Below are 19,339 nucleotides of genomic sequence, written 5' to 3'. Positions count from 1 at the left end.
TTTTATTAGCCTAAGAGTGGGAAAGTAAAACATTTAAAAATATGTACAAGCTATTTTTGTCTCTGGGCTGTTGAGAAAGCTTTGCTTGCTTTTGCCCAGAGACATAGGAAACAGTGATGGATAGTCAGAATGGGCAACCCATCTCTTTTATTCCCACTGTGCTCTATAATTTGTAATCTTTATTGTGTCTGAAGCTAAATCTGAGGCATTCCAGAGCTCGACGCCGCGTGCAGCAAGGTCCAGTCAGCAGCACTCTGAGCTGGGAGGCAAAAGTCCTGGTGCCAGAGGTCAGGGACTGAGCAGGGAGTGGAGCCCAGAGATCAGTGCTCTGCGGTCTGGAGCTTGTGCAGAGCTCTGCACCAAAAGAAATGGACTATAAAGTGCTGCCAAGGCAAACGAAAGCCTCTTGCTTTCCTTTCGCACAGGCAAGCAGTGCTGCACAGGCAGCAATCAAACTCTTCTCCTTGAGACCCTGCAGTCCTTCCATTGTGCTGTTTTCTCAGCAGCCAGGTATTTATAATGATGTTTTCCATACTTGAGATCTGTGGCTGGAAATTTAAGTGATTGTTAGTGATGTTTCTCGGCTTTTGGATCCTGCACAAATAATATATTGATAATGGTTTGCTATTTTGCTTTGGTTTCCTTTCAAGCATTGTCATACTCTAGTTCTAAGGTACATTAAAAAGAAGAAGGATTATTTTGCAGTCAGGTATGGCTCTGCTAGAGAGAGGTAAGGGAGAAACAAGCTTCAATAGATAAGCAGGCAGTTGTCTTGATCGTACATAGGTTTTAACTTGTGGAAAGACAAAAATAGTCTTCATGCCAGAGATGTCTAAAATCTCACTGAGTTGTCATCTCAATAAACTATCAGTCAGGACCTTTGTCGTTTTGTTACTGTCTGTCGTGTGGCTTTATTCACCTCTCCCTGCACTTTATTGCAGGGGAAGTCAAAAAATCCTAGTTGTCTTTTTTTATTTTACCTTATTTCCACAGAGCCTTAATCTGTTTTACATCTGTATGTGACTGCAGAAAGGCAAGAAAGGGTGAAAATTGATCAATCCACAGTAAAGCAGTGGGAGAGCTACTTAGTACTGTTGAAATAACTCCTGTCCTACCCTGACAGATCTCAGTGCTACAGCTTCAAAACCACTAACAGTCCTACAGAGTGTTTTTTAAGTGAAGTGCTAGTATTCCCTCTCGGTACATTTCTGAAACTATACATATGTAGGTTTGCTAGAAATATTTAGGAGAAACAGCTGGACATTACCAGAAAGCTGTCTTTTATACTTAATCTTTTTTATATGACCCAGTTCATATTTATAGCGTATTTTCCTTCAGCTTTCCTCATCTTAGCCCCCATCTCCTTAATCTTCTGTGCCTTACATTTATGTCTAAGCATACTTTCAAATGAGAGGTCAGAGAAGACTGAGCACAGTTTTGTGAGTGCTAAGGGCCTGATTCTGCACTCCTGATTGATGTCAGGAATGTAATAATCAAAACCATCAAGAGGTCTCCACTGTTGCCTGGATGAAGAATCAGTCTGGCATCACTGCTCTGGGAGAAACCCACTGTTCTCCTGCCCTGCCATTTTATACTTGCTTTTACAGAGATAAGGTATGAAGACTTGTGGCTGCCTCATTTATATCCACAAATGTGTTTGCAACCATCTTCAAATTACCCCTTCTGCAGCATTCCTGAGTGCCTGCTATGAATAGGCTCCTTCAGGATAAAGTTACAAGCACAACATGGTCCAACAGAACATGGGTGAAATGCCACGTTACCTCTGAGTCACTTCACTGGGCTCAGAGCAGATAAACAAATATCCCCAAAGCCACTGCTGCTATTAGATCATTGTCTGGCCAATGCATGGAGAATATGGAGACTCCTAGGAGGGCTTTTTTTCCCTTATTCTGTATTTAAATCTATGGGGCTAAACAGTTGATTATAGATTTGGACTGAACTGAACCTTTCAGTAACTTGCATTTTAATCAAAATCAGACTTGTGTATCTTCCTGCAACCAGCCCAGAAGATTTTCTTTAGAGTATTTCGAAGTCATAACACTTAATGGGTGATGTGGTGGCTTCTGATATTCTGAGGCAATATTTATCTTCATTACAACAAAATTATGTCATCGTTGTTGTGTTATAAACTGATCAAGTAATAATTTTCTACGGGAAAGCTGTTAGAAGTATCAAACTACAATAACAATAATGCCTGTATTTAAAAAAAAAAAAAGTGTACAATAAAAACAAATCTCATCTCACCCACCTTTGTTAGAATTCACAGTTTCCATCAGTCCCTGAAATTAACGTTTTCTTCTGAAGAATGAGCTGAAGAAAGTTGTTAGCCAAGCCTAAGCACTTAAATTTTTGTATTTGCTTAAATGTGGAAGTTGCATCACTATCTTTTCTGATGACCATAGCCATACCTGGGTAACATGATGAGATAAAATTAATTGCCTTTTGCCAAACAGCCTTTTCAAATGGGGCTGACCTAACCCCATCAAGCCAAGGGGTCAGCACCTGCAGTTACTGCTTGCCTCTCACTATGATACAGAAAGTCTTGGGCTTCCCAAGGGGAATGCACCCAGCCCAGCTGGTTGGGACTCACCAGTCACAAGCCTGCAGCCTAATTAGTAAGTTCCTAGTCCAAAGCAGTCTGAAGAGCAGATCAGTACAATGTGGTCTCTTTTGCTTCTCTGGGTTAGAAGATGAAAGTGTCTTTTCCTGGAGAATGTGTTACATAGCTCAGTTTATGACAATCCAACCCGACAATATTGAAGACATGAATGTGGGGTTGTTATCCCAGCAGGAGAATCAGGAGTACAGAGATTGCTTCTGTACAAGTGCTCAGTACCAAAGATGGACTCAGTAAGAGCCAAGAGCAGCACAATATTTTAACAGTCCTGGAAAAGGAGGCTGCATATGAAGGTTAGCCCATGTACTGCTTCTTTCTTCCAGTGCTTTCTCCTCTCAGCCAGTATTGGCTTGTTAGGGTGTGTTTTAAGCCAGCTGCTCTTCATCCAGATTCCAGCCTCCCTCATGCACTCAGAGGTCTGGAAGACAGTGCTGGCTGTGCAGGATGAAAAGGATATTTCTTGGCCCAGAATTACTGGGCTATTACTCTGTATCACAGCATGGTGATCCCTGGGGAAGGCGAGGGACAAATGGACTGGACAGTAGTTAGCAGGTTGGAACAAACTGGGACTGGCCAGTAGCTAGGCAGGTCCTTGGCATGGGGTGCAAGTTTCCTGATGATGAGCTAGGATACCTTGTTTGTATTCTTGCCTTCACAAGCTGCTGCTCCAAATCAAATAGATTTTTCCCCTTCTTTTCTGGCATAAATAAATCATACAATTAGAAGAAAAATCAAGCTACATACAAATTCCATGAGCCAACCAAGTAAAAAAATCTGACAAGGAAAGAACATCTATCTGCTTTTCATTTTTAAGAGTAGCAGGACTTTTCCACTCACAATTACAATTAATCCACTGGCCTTTGGCTTTTTAACTGGTGATGTATCTGTCTTAAGATGAGAAAAAATTTCTTTAGTTACCTTTGCCTGCTGATGACAAACCACACCACAGCAGGCTTTGTGTGGCTGTGCAGAAGTTTCCCAAGAGAACTGCTCTGCCACAAACCCGCCCTACAGCTGTGCAGCATACAGGAGTAGGATGGAGACGTGTATTCCTGCTCTAAGAGGAAAAAGTCTCTGCATTACAGGTTGTGAATGCAAAGGTGAGGCTTGGAAGGATTGGTGCCAGAATAGTCTGTTCATTGACTGGCTTAGGACAAGAGAAGGCCAGCCTGGCCCCTTTGAAGCCCTGTCATGGGAATGCCTTCTGGAGCTCTCTGCTTGACACTCCTCCTGGCCTGGGTGGTGGCATGAGTGCCACAAGTTAGCTCTTGGATAACATATAGCTTGTGTCTAAGACACTATTAGATTTAGAAAACAGAATCATTTCCCAAAGCCCAGAGGGAGCAGAAGGGGAAGCAAAAGGGAATGGTTCTTAAAAAGTCTTATGTTTCTCTTTGGAAGAAAATTACCATCATCTATCTTTCCTTTCTTGCAAGCTCCTGGAACCTACTAGTAGTGCCCTGCTGCTGGATTTTCAGACTTCTATTTTGCTGAAGAATATCTCTCTGATGCAGGTGCCAGTGTCATTTATCAGAGGATGATGTCAACATTCCTGTGTCATACATGACAAATGACAGCAGAAAGGAGTGCCCCTTGAATTCTCTTACTTTCACTAGGCTCTTTCCTTTCTCCAGTTAAATGACATTTTATTTCCTACAGTGTTTCAGTTTAGACTTCTGCTGCCTCTCGAGAGTGTGCGTTCAAATTGACTCAGAATGAGTGATTAGTAGCAGGCACTGAGCTCCAAATTCAGTATTAGTGTAATACAGTTGCATGGCAATGGACATAAACTTTGCTTTCATGCTTTTGGGGCAAATTCTGCCATGTTTTACATCTCAGAAAATGCCAGAGAGATTTTCTGGTGTTTCCCAGTAGCAGAGCTGGCTGGATGTGAGAGCATCTGCCTCGTCCTCTGTTTCTAATGCTTTTAAAGAGATGAAAGATTTTGAGTTGGTGAAAACCAGCGTATTCAGAAGGGTTTGCTTTGCAAAACATTTACCTGTTCATGTACTAGGGGGCACTTGGCTCCAGAAATCCATGACTTGAGTATGTTCTGTATGTGGGCCTGATTTGGAAGGTCATACAAAAATTAGTTGGGTCTGCATCCAGTGGCATGCTCAGTAAGTGGAGCAAAGCAAAATAAAATCTTGGGAAGTAAACAGGCAAGACAGAGCACTTATGCTGCTTCTAATCCTCTTTTTCTGCTGCTTCTTTCTATTCTTCTTGCTGGAAGAAGGGATTTGGACTCCTCTCTTAAGCCATGCATGTACAAAAAGGACTTTATTTTTAACTCATGTTAAAATCCTTTCTTGGACTTGGCAGAAACAGTTTTAACGTGTTAGCTGACTGTGACAACCCAGAGGGGGGAGCTTAGGGTTTATCTTGACCAGTAAATGCCTGTTAGAACTGCTACTGCTTTGACTAATGCTTGTTAAAACATCAGTATGGACAACATGTGTTTTTAAAACCACACACCTGTACTCCTAATGACAGCAAGGCCTTGGGGGAGGAAGTGATTCACAGAACTGCTGCTCCCTGCACTTTCCACCCACTCAACATTTCTTTATAGTGTATTTTCCTCTGTTCAAACACGCACAGGTCTGCCAACCCTCTGATTTTTCCGGTACCAGTCCTTTAAGCTCACCAGCAGCATGGCTTCCCTTTGTTCAGCACCCAAGGAAAGGGTTGGATTTTCATAAAGACTCAGTATTCAGCAGCAGCCAGGGCACAGTTTGACATTTGCTTAAATAGCATCCCAAAAAAGAAACTTTTTCCCATCCTGCTGTTTCCTCCCACTGCACCAGTCCAAACACAAACACAGATAAACAGGGAATTATTTAGGGAAACTGATCCAACTGAAGAGGACCATAAATAACTTGATTTTTCACTGGTACTGCCATTTAGTTGTTGTATTTCACACCTTCCATCTAAAATCAATAGAAACAGCAAAGCTGCTTGTGGACTTTGAGAAATTTCTGGATCTTTTCTTGGAACAGAACAGATGTTTGTTTTTTAAATTCAATTATAGAAATTTCAAACAATGTTCCTGAAAGGACAGGATCAGGATCAGAACTCTGATCCCAAGACCAGAGGGAGATAGGATAGTGAGAGCAGCAATTTAGATGAACACCATTCATTATATTCTGGATATTAAATTTATGCACAAATTTGCATTAGGAAAAAAAACCCTACAGAGACTTTAAAAAACCCTATAGTGACTTTAATTGGCAAATGATATCTGCATGGTGACTTTTACTGAAGAAATTGATGGAACTAAGCACAGCATGGTTCCTGGGACAAACTGGGAGTTCAGCAGCCCTTCCTGGTATTACTGGTGAGAGCAGAGGGGATCACTCACTCATGGATGCAGAAGTGACTCAGATGTTTTCGTACATTTGTATTTTCAAAAGGTTTCTTCAGAAGGAATAGATTTAGCAACATACCTCTCATTTCGTTTTAATATGGGAATGGAACTTTTTTTTTCTGTACACTTCTAGTGTTTCCCCAAAGCAGAGGTCTGTTAGCTCCAGGCTCCAACAGTCCCAAGGGCTGTGATCTTATCTTAAGCTGCCAAAGACCATTATGCACATCACTGTCGTGTTGCTGTGCTGTTGGTGGAGTTTTTTCTTCCCTTCCCTTCCATTTCATTTTATTTGTTTTTTACAGAGGTAAAAAAAAAAAGTAGTAGGGTTTTTCTAGCCCTTAGACATGTAACCCAAGACAAAAGGCCTCAATTTCTCTCACTCTTCCCTTCCAACTCTACTAGCTGAAGTAATGTTTTTCACAGGATGAATTGCTGATATTCCTACTTACACAAACTAAGGGCAGCAACTCAGTCCTCCAGTCTGTAACTGTCTTAACTCAGACAGTACCAACATTAATATTCCTAATAGTAAAGCTTTTATTTTGGTTTCTATTCCATAGACTAATATATATTTCTCATTCTCTAGTTACTGAAATATATCTGATGTGCCCAGCAGGTAACTTCTAGGAGTCACAGTAGGTCAAGCTTGCTTTAGAAAAAAGGAGGAAGGGTAAAAGCTGGAAAGGATAAAAACGATGAATTTCTTATCCTGCAGTCTTGACTTTATTTCTGAGTGGGTTTTTTTGGGGCCACAGTAGCAAAGCCTGTTTATCCAAACTGTTACAAGTTTTCTTGGCTATTTTATGTGGCTCAGAAGTGACCCAGAATGTTTATCCTAGTGATTTAGGGTACATATCCTTTATCTAGATTCATTTTGGTCACTTTCACAGATCCGCCAAAGTTCCTAGGGCACCAAAACTCTTGTGCTGAAGGAGGCACATGGTACTGCTGGTGGAGACAGGTGATGGTGAGGATATGGCCAATGGTTCTCCAATTTACAGGCTGTACACCAAAGTTTCCTAGCCCCTGAGAGGCACCGGCAGGTACCTGCCTTGGAGACAGAGGCAGAACCTTGGAGGTGTGAGGTGTGAACTGCCCAGGGGGAGCTCAGCTTTGCACTGGGGCTGGAATGAGCACACAACTACATCCCAATGGAGTCCTGGAATATCATTTTTAGCAGTTCTGTCAGACTTACAGCACCCCACACCTGAAGATCTGAGTCACCTGGAGGGTTTTCCAGCAGCACAGTCCTGGTGCCAGGCATGATGTGTTTTAGCACAGGAGCTGTGTGTAATCTTCTCATCAATGTCAGGAAGCTCAGGTGCCACAGGTGGGCATTCCCATGGAGGATGGGATTGGTTTCTCACCTTGTTCCTTGTATAACACCTCTGCTAAGGCCATGCCTGGGCCTGTAAGACAAGGGTGGAAGAGGGATTCAGCCAAGTCAGCTGTCTGAGGCAATCAGAAGGAGGCACAGAAACCAGAATGCTCAGGAGGATTTATGGGGTGCTGAAGAGCCCTGATGGAGTTGTGCCCTTCTTAGTGACTGGGTTTAAATGTCCCAAGCCCAAAGTAGCAGAGCAGGGTCAATCTTCCATCACAAACAACCTCAAGAGGAGGCAGGAATATGTCCAGTTTGGATAAGTTACCCTGATCATTTGAGTGCTGTTCTGAGGTGGGTGAGGTGGGAATTTGAGCCCTTCCAGCCAAGCTGATGCCACATCTTGAGACTGCTCTAACTAGCAGCTATGTCTTATTCTAGTGGAAATACACTTTGCTCTTTTTCTTTGTCTTCAGCACAGTGCTGGGGGAAAGGAGTGAAAGACAAAGAATGGCTCACCTTAATTTAGCCTGGATTGTTGATACAATTTGCTTTGGCTCTCCAGGCTTACTGAGTTACGATCTTCATCTCTCAATATGGAAAAATAGCTGTTATTTAATGTAAATTAAACTTCTAGCAGTGAGCAGAAAAGACTATAGAGATCTATTTTCTCACCTGTAGCTCCACTAAGGCATGGCTGCTTCTCTAACCCCTGACTTGGAGCGAAAATCCATGATGATGTATTGTAGGTGTGTCTCCTGGGATGGAATGAGGGCTGGGAATGTCAATACCATCCACTCCTCACCACTATTTTTATTATTCTCAAAAGTTCCTAGAGGCTTCATCTGAGATCAGGGCCTCAGCATGTCAGACAAAAAGGTAACTAGAGGTTGGCTCCTTGTATGAAGAACTTGTGCTCTAAAGAAGCAAGACAGGCAAAAGCAAGAAGAGAAACAGAGCAGTGGAATGATTTATCCGGGGTCACGGGGCGGGTCAGTGGCGGAGCTGAGATCAGAGTCTGTGTCTCCTGGTTCCTGCCAAGACATCACGTAGAACATGTCCACACAGAGGAATGTCTTAGATGTACATGTGGAAATTGCAGGAGTTCACTAGTATTGGAAATATTTCCATTTAGAACAGGAGTGTTAAAGATTAACCTCCTTTTCTGCTGTCATTCAATTCCTGCCTCAGTATCTTAGAAAACCTTGTACAATCCAGCAGCTCTTCATGTTGAGGCTTTCCTCTGCTTGTTAATGATACCAGGGCTTCCACAGGGTAGTAACCTCTTATGAGAGCAACCTTTTATTTGCCCACATCTTCAGTGAGATGACAGACAATGGGAGGAAGTCAGATACGTTTAAAATATACTTAGTTTTAACAGCACTGAGACACTTAACTTGTCAGCAATCCAATTATTAATCAGATTAATGGACTTTAATAAATCCACTGCATCCTTAGGACAATTGCCTGGTTAATATTTCATGCATATAGAATAGGGTTTCTCCTGAGCTGTGAGAATTTCAATATAAAACTAAAACTGAGAAGTAATCCTTAGCTTACTGTGCTACCACACCTTGCATGCAAGAATGCTGATCATTGCCTGTGTAGGAGCATCACTTAATTATATTTTCTCACTTCTGAGCTTAATGTTATTGAAGGAAATCTACCAGCATTTAATTAAAGACTAAATACAGTCAGTCTTTCTATCTGGTTTGGTACCCACTTAGAGATACATTTGATACCTAGACATCAAAAAGGATACTGGAGGTAACAGCATTAGAGAAGGTTTTGTAAGAGAATGGGAATCTAATTTGTATCTGAAAATTAAATTTATATTTAAGATTTTAAAAACCATTTAAGAAATATTGAGCCCCCATCTGGGTTAGAAAGTAATGGAAATAAGTCATCCAGTTAGGACTTTAGCTTTCTAGGGGAAAGAATTTTTTCAAAATAATTTTTAAGTCTTATATTTACATTTTAAATTTAGATTTTAGTCCAGGGTGCTTCCAGCCTCTAAAACATATTTCAATGGAACAAAACCAATTCATACTGCAGCATTTTCATGCTAGCCTCATATACAACTTCACATTTCTGGTTGAGCAATGCTAAATTCTACATACACAATTTAATTCTGACATTCTGCTTTATAAACTGAAATTTGTAAAATTTATTTTTTCAAAGGGAAGCTGAGAAAAAAATAACATTGGGTTCTGACTCCCAAAAAGAAGGTAGGTCCAATGCAAATCATATGAAAGTAAGTAAAGAATTAATTCATTCCAGTTAATTTTAGATCAGGTCTGAAGATCAGTGTGTTCAGAATAGAACACCACAGAAGGCAGCAATGTCAATGGCACGGAGGCATTTTCCCCTTGAGTGGGGATCACGAACAAACGAAATTAACAGAGGCTTTAATATTGATTTAAGGGGCAGGCAGGGGCTCTAAGGACTGCTTAATGTTAAGCACAGGCATAAGTACTCTCCAGAAGATTTTTTTTTTTTTTTTTTTACATCAGTCACTATGTAAGTCAAAGGGAAAAGCATATTTGTATCTGTGTGGGAATGAACTTTTTCAATAATAAAAGCAAAGGCTGTGAAATGTCTGTTGGTGTGAGACCTCTGAAGTGAAGCAAATAATAGAGGTTATATTTGTAAACTTTTTGGAGGTTAAACTTAATTATAACCTGTTTTTACTTCAGCACTGTAATATTGAAAGCTGCTTATACATTTTTATGCATTTCTCTTGTTCTGTAATTCATGTGGTTGGGTTTGTTACCTGGAGTGGAGGCTTGCCTTCCTGCTGAGGGAAAGCTCATGGGGGCTTTTAGAGCAGAAATAATAAATAACTGACTTCTCTTAAGGAGCCATTAAACTTTTTCCATGTTACATGAAGTAAACAGGTATTGCACCCAGAAATGTAAAGTCTCTGTCAAGTTTGTATGTGTGTGTGTCTTTAATTAAGGTATATATTTCCTCTGGCATGATTTATTAGCTCCCTTTGTAGTTTTGTCAGAGTTTACTTGCCATTTCAATCTGATGTAGCCATTACATTTCATTTTTTTCTTCTTCTCTTGGCAAGAAGTAAATCTGCACTATTTGCTGATTTGTTTATTACTGTCTGGAAACTTAACCCTGTCAAAGTTGGAGATTTTAAATATGTCAGATTTTAAAGCTACTTTACTATAGCTATATGGGTGATGTTATATGTGTGCAGAAAAATTCATTTCAGCTACTACAAAAAGTCCTTTAGTAATACCCAGGAGTCATAATGTGTGTGACATAGTGAACCCTCCTAGATTACAGCCCACACTAATTGGGTGGGTTACTGCTACATTCCAATCCCTGAGCCAGTTTGCCCAAAGCAGCAGAGCTGGGGCAGCAGCATCCCTGCTCCATCACTCTGCACATGGACTGCCTGTGCTGCAGTGCCAGCAGCTCCTTCCTGCTGTGCCCCCAGCGAGAACAGCCCCCAGGTACTTTATGTCACCTGAAAAGTGCAGGGGTCCCCTTGGGAAAGGACAGTGGCCCTGTGGAATGAAACATTTAGGAGGCTTTCCTGGTTTTATTGCCATTTACATTTATTCTGCAGTTATTTCTCCATATGGTAACTTTTGTCTCTCCATTATGTCTTTAATTCCTTTTAAAGTGTCCAGAGATTCTTTTTATTCTTAGTATTTCTTTAATTCACATAAGAGAAGTTATTTACTCTTGCTCCATAGTCTTTGTACTCTCTCCTGCTCGTGCAGTAAATAAAAAAAATAGCTGAGCTGGGACAATGTTTCAGCCCAAAATCACATGAATCTTGCTGGGGAGAAGCTGTTCTGGACTCTGTGCCTAAGCAAACTACTGTCAGTAATCTTGCTGAGGATAGATGTCAACTGTTTATTTATTTAGATGTGGGCTGGTTAACTTGCTTTTTCACTGTGGTGATTGGTACAAACCTACAAACAGTACAAGCTGTTTGTTAATTAGTTGATATTGCTGAATTGGAAAGGGAAGCAGAGAAATGTAAATGTTTTTTAACAAATAGATTCTATCAAGAAAAACTTATTAAAAAAATACAGTGCAAATTATGAGAAAAGCTACATATATGTTTTGAAATACAGCTAAAATGCCAGTGATGAGAACTGGGGTACGTTGTTAAGTTCGGTTTTCCTTCGCTTGTTTTTACCAGACATTATTGTAAATGTCAGGTCCTGCTCTCTGTGCTGAAGCTGTTTGATTTAGATTCCCTCTCCCTGTGGGGCAGAGGACCAGCACAAGCAGAGCCAGCACGGTCCCAGCCCTTGGGCAGGGGCACTGGGAGCCCTGCTCCGTGGGTCCGGCTGCTCCAGGGGCACTGCCCGACCCGCTGCCAGCTCACCTGGACTGTCCGGCTGGCAGTGGCCTCTCTGCCCCACCCTGCCCTCACCCTGACTCTGCTGGGTACCTGGGGCTCCAGCCTGCTGCCCTGGGGCTGACAAACAGCCAGGAGCATCTCCATGGAGGGCTCAGCTGCTGACCACGCACTCCCAGGGAACAGACCCTGCCAGAAACCCTCGGTCGCTGCACGGGTGTGACCAGCGCCGTTCAAAATTGAAATGTTCTTCAGAAACAGTCCCACTCTGGAAAAGGCCAAACAGGCTTGGTTCTTGGTTTGGGCTCTTTGCCTCACTTACATGTATACATGTGTGATGAAAGTGTAACTCAGATTCGGCAATCCATCTCTTTGTCACGCAGCAGGAGCCCCACGAGCCTGGCTGTGAGCTGCTTCATCTGCCTGGCAAAACTGCTGGGACTCTGCTGGCTGCTCCCCCACAGCCTGGACCTCAAAGCCAGCTGGAATTCCCCCTGCACCCACCCATCTCCCAACTGCAGATTTCTGAGTCTGCCTTCTTCCCTGCAGCTGGGAATATAAGGTGCTCATTTTGCTTTGGGAATATATTTTGCACAGAGGGCACATCTATTTTACTCCTCTCTTCTCATGAGATCCCTTTCACTCCTCTTTAGGCATTTCTTCTTTTATTAATTTTATTTTTAATTTTCATTACACTTGTCACTTGTTGCTCAACACATTAAGTGCATCTGGAGAGGAAGGGGTAGCAGGCACATAAAGATTTTTTTTTTTAACTTTATTTACCTCCTGAAACTCCTGCTGGTTTTTGCAGATCATTCCATGGCCAACCTCAAAACATTTTGTTGAACAGAAAGTTCCTTGCTTTTAAACATTTGACTGCAGAGAGGTGTGCTCTTGTTACCAGAAGAGGTCAGGAATCCCCACGGACAATTTAATCACGATCTTATGACTTTGTTCAAAATTTACTCTGCAAGCAACTGTGGCTTCACTTTTGTCTTTTTGATTTGTAGGAGAAAATAGCTCTACCTGTTACTACTTGACACAGGAACTGTTTTGCTGGGCAAACACTTATGTCCAAGCAGCCAAACCATTGCACAGGTTTGTTTCATTTTTCCAATAGCTGTTGTAAAATAACTAGCAAAGAACCTGCACTACTTAATGAGCCTGACAGACAGGGAAAGGTCAAAAACAAGCAGGAGACCTGTTCTAACTCGTTCCTCCTGGACTTATAACTTGTTTCTTAGACCAAACAGTACTTTTCTTTTATTAAATACAAAAAAAAAAAAAAAAATTAGGAGGGAAAAAAAAGAATTAAGAGATGACAGGCTGAAACTGCCTACTTTCCTTTCAGTGTCAGAAGGCATAAATAGTTTAAGTTTGCAGTGGTTTCTGATTGAATATCCTTTTGAAGTAATGATAGCTATAATTTAAAGCAACAGTTACCATATTTTCTTCTCTTTGTGACATTCTTTGATGCCCTAAGTATAAATCTGCTTAAAATAGCTATAGCCATGCCTGGGTATACTACCAGGATTTTTGGAGGTTCTGCCTCTAATTGCCATCATATGTATCTAATATCATGAACATAACTGCCTAATGACAATGTTGCTGCAAATACTTTCTTGACATAAGAAGAAAGGTAAATTCAGAGGTGCACATTAAGTTTAAACTGTTTGCTAAGACTAAAACTTTTGCAAAGAAATTAGTTTTAATTAGCATAAATACTGTTTCAGGGCTGCTTGGCCCCAGACGTGTATTCAGCTGTTAAGGGGTATTATATTATCATCTAATACAGCATCAGAAAATTGCTGCTTTTCGGGGGCAATTACTAAAATATTTTGGTATAAAATAATTTCAAACTTTGTTGTTGCCTCACACAAGTATGTATATACTCAATCAAGTAGATTTGTTTTTCCCAAAAGATTAGATGCAACTTGGAAAAAAATGTATGCAGTTTGGGGATAAATGGAGGTTAATGGGCATCCTTCTCTATCTGTTAGTTTTGTTATTAAATCTTTCTCTATCTGTTAGTCTGTTAAACAGTTCCTGGGTTCCATTCTGCTGCAGCTAGAAGAAAAGTTGAGCTTCTGAATATATCCACTTTAAGAACATCTCACTATTATCCTAATGTATTGTGTAAAATAATGGAAAAACACAATGCATTAAAAATTAAATGTTTTAATTAACTTATCTGGTATTTTCTATTTTAATAATAAGCCTTTAATTATTTGAATGAATTGCCATGTTTGTTTTTTGGCATCAGAGAATAGAAATTATTGAAATAAAATTTAAAAAAGAAAATCAAACAAAAAACCAAACAAAAACCAAACAAGCAAAAAAAAAAAAAAAAACTAACAAAAAACAAAACAAAACAAAAAATACCCAGAAAAAACAAAACAAGAAAGCAAACTACAGAGGTACCTCTTTGGGGACCAAGCAAGGATTACCAGATCAGAGAGTACTTACAGGGTTGGAAAGGAAGCTGGACAGATGGTAAAGGGGAACAGGACAGATGAGATAAATTATCATAATATTTGTTGTAAGGCCCATCAAGGTGGGTGTCAGCCAACTGCAGTTTTTGCTGTTTATTGTTGAATATACTTTCTCTGGTTCTGTGTTGATCCTTGCAGTCAAGACCACCTGCTTGCCTCACTTGCTAGGACTTACTCTGCATTTTTATCACCTGATGCTGTCTCCTAATTACATGGAGTTCAGATCTGTGATAGCTCTGCTGACTTCCAAAGTAAATGTGTAACTTTATAAACAAGGTAGGCTGGAAGCACAAGCGATCTTGCTGCAGCAGCAGGATACTCCTTGGCAAGGGCCAGTTCCTTTGACTTCCTTGGTAACTAAAATACAGAAAATTTGCAGTGGTGTCACTGTAATTCTCACAAGTGCTCCAGATCTCCATGCCTCTCAGTCTCATTTATAAGAGAGTAACAGCAGAATGACACCCCAGGTTGATTTGGTAGTGTAATGAGTAATTGTCATGCACAGCAGTGGAGGAGTTGGCTTGTACTTCTGGAGTATAAAATTACTGATAAGCCATTCTCCCTTTTCCCAGCTCTCTGATGGAACTGAGATATGGAGGGATGAGGTTTCAGCTTTGTGGCTCTGTTCCTGGACTCTGGCCTTTCACAGTATGCAAACTCATGATCTTGCCACTCAGGGAGTTGATTTCTTCAGAAGTTCTTCAGAGATTCAAAGTGCAGATTGGACAGTGCACCAAGTCCTGCACCTGAGCTGATTGCATTCAGGTCAGTGGGTAGGAAACTCTCTAATGTCTTTGTTTGCTTCCAAATGCATTTTCCTCAATCTGGTGTGATGAGTCAAGAACTGATTTTAGTGTTTTGACAAGAAATCCTTCATCAATCTCTTAAAGCTCCATTTGAAGAGACTCAGTCATCATCCCTGCCCAACAGCAAGGTAAGGTAAGTGTCAGCTTTGAGATTACAGGCATCAATGGGCAGGTTTTGGTGTCTGCTGGCACCTTTTGGATCTATCTTGAGAAGGCAGTGGAGAGAACTGTGATAGGCAAGACTTCACGTTAAAGACAATTTGGCAGTCTAACTGTGATCTGAGGCTCGCTGGTGACCCTTCCCCTCCACAGTACCAGTAAATAATTTAGGCTGCCCATCTGTGAAGGAGAGAACTGAGTAGGATTTAAAGAAACAACAAGGTGTGTGATGCAGACTTATGCTAATGGAAAAGCCTTTCTGCAAAAAAAAAAAAAAGAAAAAGAGGAGTCAAGAAGACCATTTTATTAATCTCTTATATAAATTACATCTTACAGCATACATTTCTAACGTCTAAGAATGAGAGCCTAAAATGGCAAAATTACAATGATAAATTTACAATTTATCAGTATCAGTTCAAATCCAATACAGAGTGTCCTAAAGGAATATGTCAAAAACCAGTTACATGACTGCAGTAAAACTGAGTATTTTGATGCCAGAAACTGTGGAAGACATGAAACTGCTGAGAACCACTGATGACTGTGTCTACCCTCTCCCTCTAAACAGATATTCAATTCTTCTCTGAGTAAGCAGATAGAATGGATTGAGAAATTTGTACACTTTTGGGGAGGCAGTTGTTGTTCCTGTGCAGATGCAGTGCTCTGTACCATGTTTGCTGCAGGGCCATTCCCTGAAGTTACATACTGCAGCTGTCCTGCCAGCAGAAGTTTGTTTATCTCTTTATGATCACAACTGGAAACAAATGTTCTCAAATTCTACATGCTAAAGAAAAAGCACTTGTGATTTTCATGGTTAAAAACTGTGGGCAATAAAAAGGGAAGCAGAAAGAAAAGTACTGTGAGAGTCGAGCAGAAGCCTGTGCCTGGGTTAACTGCTAATCCATGCCCAGGAGCCCCCAGCCCAGTGAGACACAGCCCTGCCCTTTTCTGTTCAAGAAACATGTTTCTCAGCTGTTATTGCAGAGGCTGGATGGTGATTTTGTTGAAGGCAACGGGAAGAGTATCTTCAATGGATCAGAATCCGGCCTTATTTCTGCTGCAGGCTAAATGGGAAATTATCCTTTTTTTTTTTTTCATATTCCTGAAAGTACTCAAACCAGCATTGTATGAGTTTCCTCCTTATTTCCTTTTGTTCCTATTCAAACATCTGTCTGAAGTGGTGCATTACATACTAATTTGGTTGGAGCTTTTTTTTTGTATGGCTGGGTGTGATTACAGTCCTACACCTCATTTTCATTAATTTGCTTCATTTATTTGTTTTTGATCTTTTATTGAGCCTTATAGTTTCTGAGTGTGTGAGAGTGAGCACGTATATGTGCATGTAAACAGGGAAAATGTCTGCATTTACTTGTCTTTGGACAAAGCCACTCTCTCAGTGGCTCACGGTTACACCTGGTGCTCGTACACGGGTCTGACTCTCCTCCTGTGCACCACCAGCCAGCAGCATCCCACCCCAGCAGGGCACTCCCACCGGTCCCCACTGCCTTTGGCCTTGGCAGGTCAGTCTGTGAGCAGCAGGTGAGAGGGAGGCTGCCCAGGTGTGACTCCAAACCCCTCCTTGGAGCAGTGAGTGCCGCTCGCGCGGGGCGGGATGCTCTGGGAACAGGCTGCTGGCTGCCTTTCCACTGGCACTTGTTCCCTGTGTCTGTGGGGGCATCTGCAGCTCAAACATTTCCTGCAATGCTCTCAGTCTTCAGCCTACAGGAAGGGCTATAAATATATGGATTACAAACTGACACAAATACACACATCTCGGGATCTTGCTGGCAGCTCTGATCGCTGATCTGCGATTCTCGCGGGCTCCACTGTGTGAGGAGGGCTTGGCCTTCCAGGAGCAGCCCTGAGCACCCCCCAGGACACAGGGACTGCCTGGCCACCACACATGCAGCTCAAAAGAGCCCTGCTTGTCTTCTGCAGAGGGACACATCTCTTTGCTTCTCTTGTTTTGGGTTGTCCTCACTCCTGATAGCATGAGCACGGTGATAGGGCATGGCAGAGGATGCCTTTCACTCTTCCTTTCTCCCCCTACTCCTATCACAGAGTGTGTTGATACACGTGTTTTGCCCTGATCGTTTCCTGTAAAGTTGGAGGGTAAAGCCCTCCATCACATGTCATCATTGTCTATAATTACTGTTCTGTCATTGTCCTGGAGAGGAGCTGCTTCTGTCACCCCATCATCAGCTTTCTTCTCATCTTTTTGAAGCTCCGCTTTCTCTCCTAGGTACCCAGGAACAGACTGATGATAGACTCTGTGATGTTTTTTGATCTTTCCCCTCATACCCTTGGATCTTACTCACCAATCTTCCTTGCCTTTCTGTCATTGCTAATAAATTTTCATTCTCTTAATGTTATCTGTATGTTAATATCCTTACAGGAAAAGATACCAAAGTAGGAAATATAATTCCAGAAACAAGAGACACTACTTTGGTTTGGCCAGTGTGCATGTTTTTAGCAGTGGTATTCCATCCAAGTCTTCTAGGTATGCATCCTCCCACAAAAGCCACATTTAATGGGCTGTTACCAGGAATGGCAAAGGAAATGTTGCTCTTAATTAGTAAAACCTTGTGTTTCTAAAATAATTTTTATTGTCCCATGCTTGCTCTATCAAGCTGTGGTCGATAAGGTCTGACCTTGCCATTGTTCTTGTTTCTCAGGCAATGCTTTGTAATAGTCCCTGTTATTCCTTTTTCCTGACATATTTTATATAAATATTATAAGAATATGTTTGATTTCTACCATCTCATCTAGAACCTTTTAAAATTCCTTCTCAAACTAAAAGCATACCATTGCTTAAAGAAAAATAAGCACAATACCCTTATCACTCTGGTACTGTTTTCTTCTAAAATATCTCCCATTTGGAAGTCTTTACTGTAATAACTGGGATATGAGCACAAAGGCTGGAATTTTCCCAAATAAGAAAGCTTTAAGCTGTAACTTCTTAGTACAAAAGCTTCTTTTTTGCTAAATTATATATAAGTATTTTCGGCAGGACCTCCTATGCACAACTATGTGGTGAGCACTCCCTTTTGCAGTATCAGCTGAAAGATATCTCTTTTATACCATTTATATCAATGTCACTGTTAGAAACAAAGCTTACTTTACTTTAGGGGGTGAGCCAAAGGTGTCTAGTCAGAGATACAAGCACAAAATGTGTGGCTGATTTTTAGTTTCAGGATCATTGCCCCCTGATCTCACTCACCTCTTCTAATGCTGTGCAGGAACACAAACCCTGGATTACAGTCTGGGGAAAACACAGGTTGGATGTGAATGAATCAATAGATTCCCCACACAAATGAGAACATACAGATTCTTTCAATCCATGATACTGCCAACTGCAGACTCAGAGTGCTTCCTTTCTTTTGGCCCTTTCTGCACATTTACAACCATATTAAGAGTGAATCTATCTTGTTCTTCAAAAGAAAAAGCTCCTCCTATAACATGTCACTAACTTCTACAGCTGATATATTTCAGAGGAAATTTCAGTGGGATTTGGATGCCTAACTGCTCTAAATTCCTTTGGAAATCCCAGTCTCATAGTCCTATATGTTGGTGTAAAATCTGCCTTCTGTAAAGAAATTTTAATTTTGCATCTCTCTCCTGGGCCAGCTGGGACGCAGCATCTCGAGCAAAACAGAAATCACATTTCCAGCTTGCCCTGCTCACAGAAGGATATGTTTCACCCCCCCAGCAGCACTGGTGCCTGCTGGGTCTGGGAGAAGGAACCTGATGATCACACCACTGCTGGGGTCAGTAGTATGTTACACTGCCCACATTTTCTTTTGAACTCTCAAAAATGTGTTTTGCCTTCCCATTGGCAGTATTCCTAAAACACTGATGAGGCTGCAAATACTAAGCTCTTTATGGTTCCAGTCTATATCAGTTAGGTGGGTTTTTCTGTGAGTTTCCCATGAAATTTTTGTAAAGGGTGTGTAAGAAATGCCTGATCCAATGAAGAAAATAGCAACTGATACATTTGTTTTTCAGCATATATGTACAGAGTTTAATTTAGCATAGAGAAGCAAGTAAGAATCAAGTATTGTTATGGTAAAACACTTCCTTTCATCTAGAGTTATATATGATCCTATAATAAATCCAAATGTGCATGATTGTGTTTTTAGAAAGTGAAAATTTAAATTAACAGTGTGGCTAGTACTGAGTTCCACTCTCTGCCACAATCTCAATAAATTTGGGTTTGTGTAACATGAGTA

At 41.1% G+C, this 19,339-nt stretch overlaps 1 protein-coding gene across 1 annotated transcript in view; it reads left to right on the top strand.

The window, feature by feature from the left end:
* Positions 1–367: 367 nt before the first annotated feature.
* The window catches only part of LOC130257789 (uncharacterized), a 29,608-nt gene continuing 10,636 nt past the window's right edge, over positions 368–19,339 (top strand). The window contains exon 1 of the mRNA XM_056500637.1: positions 368–510. Within this exon, the coding sequence (XP_056356612.1) occupies positions 369–510 (142 nt within the window). The 5' untranslated portion in view covers position 368. The remainder of the gene's footprint in view (positions 511–19,339) is intronic.

Source organism: Oenanthe melanoleuca, chromosome 11, assembly GCF_029582105.1.
Source record: "Oenanthe melanoleuca isolate GR-GAL-2019-014 chromosome 11, OMel1.0, whole genome shotgun sequence".
Lineage (NCBI taxonomy): Eukaryota > Metazoa > Chordata > Aves > Passeriformes > Muscicapidae > Oenanthe > Oenanthe melanoleuca.
This window is presented reverse-complemented; position numbering and strand designations above follow the sequence as displayed.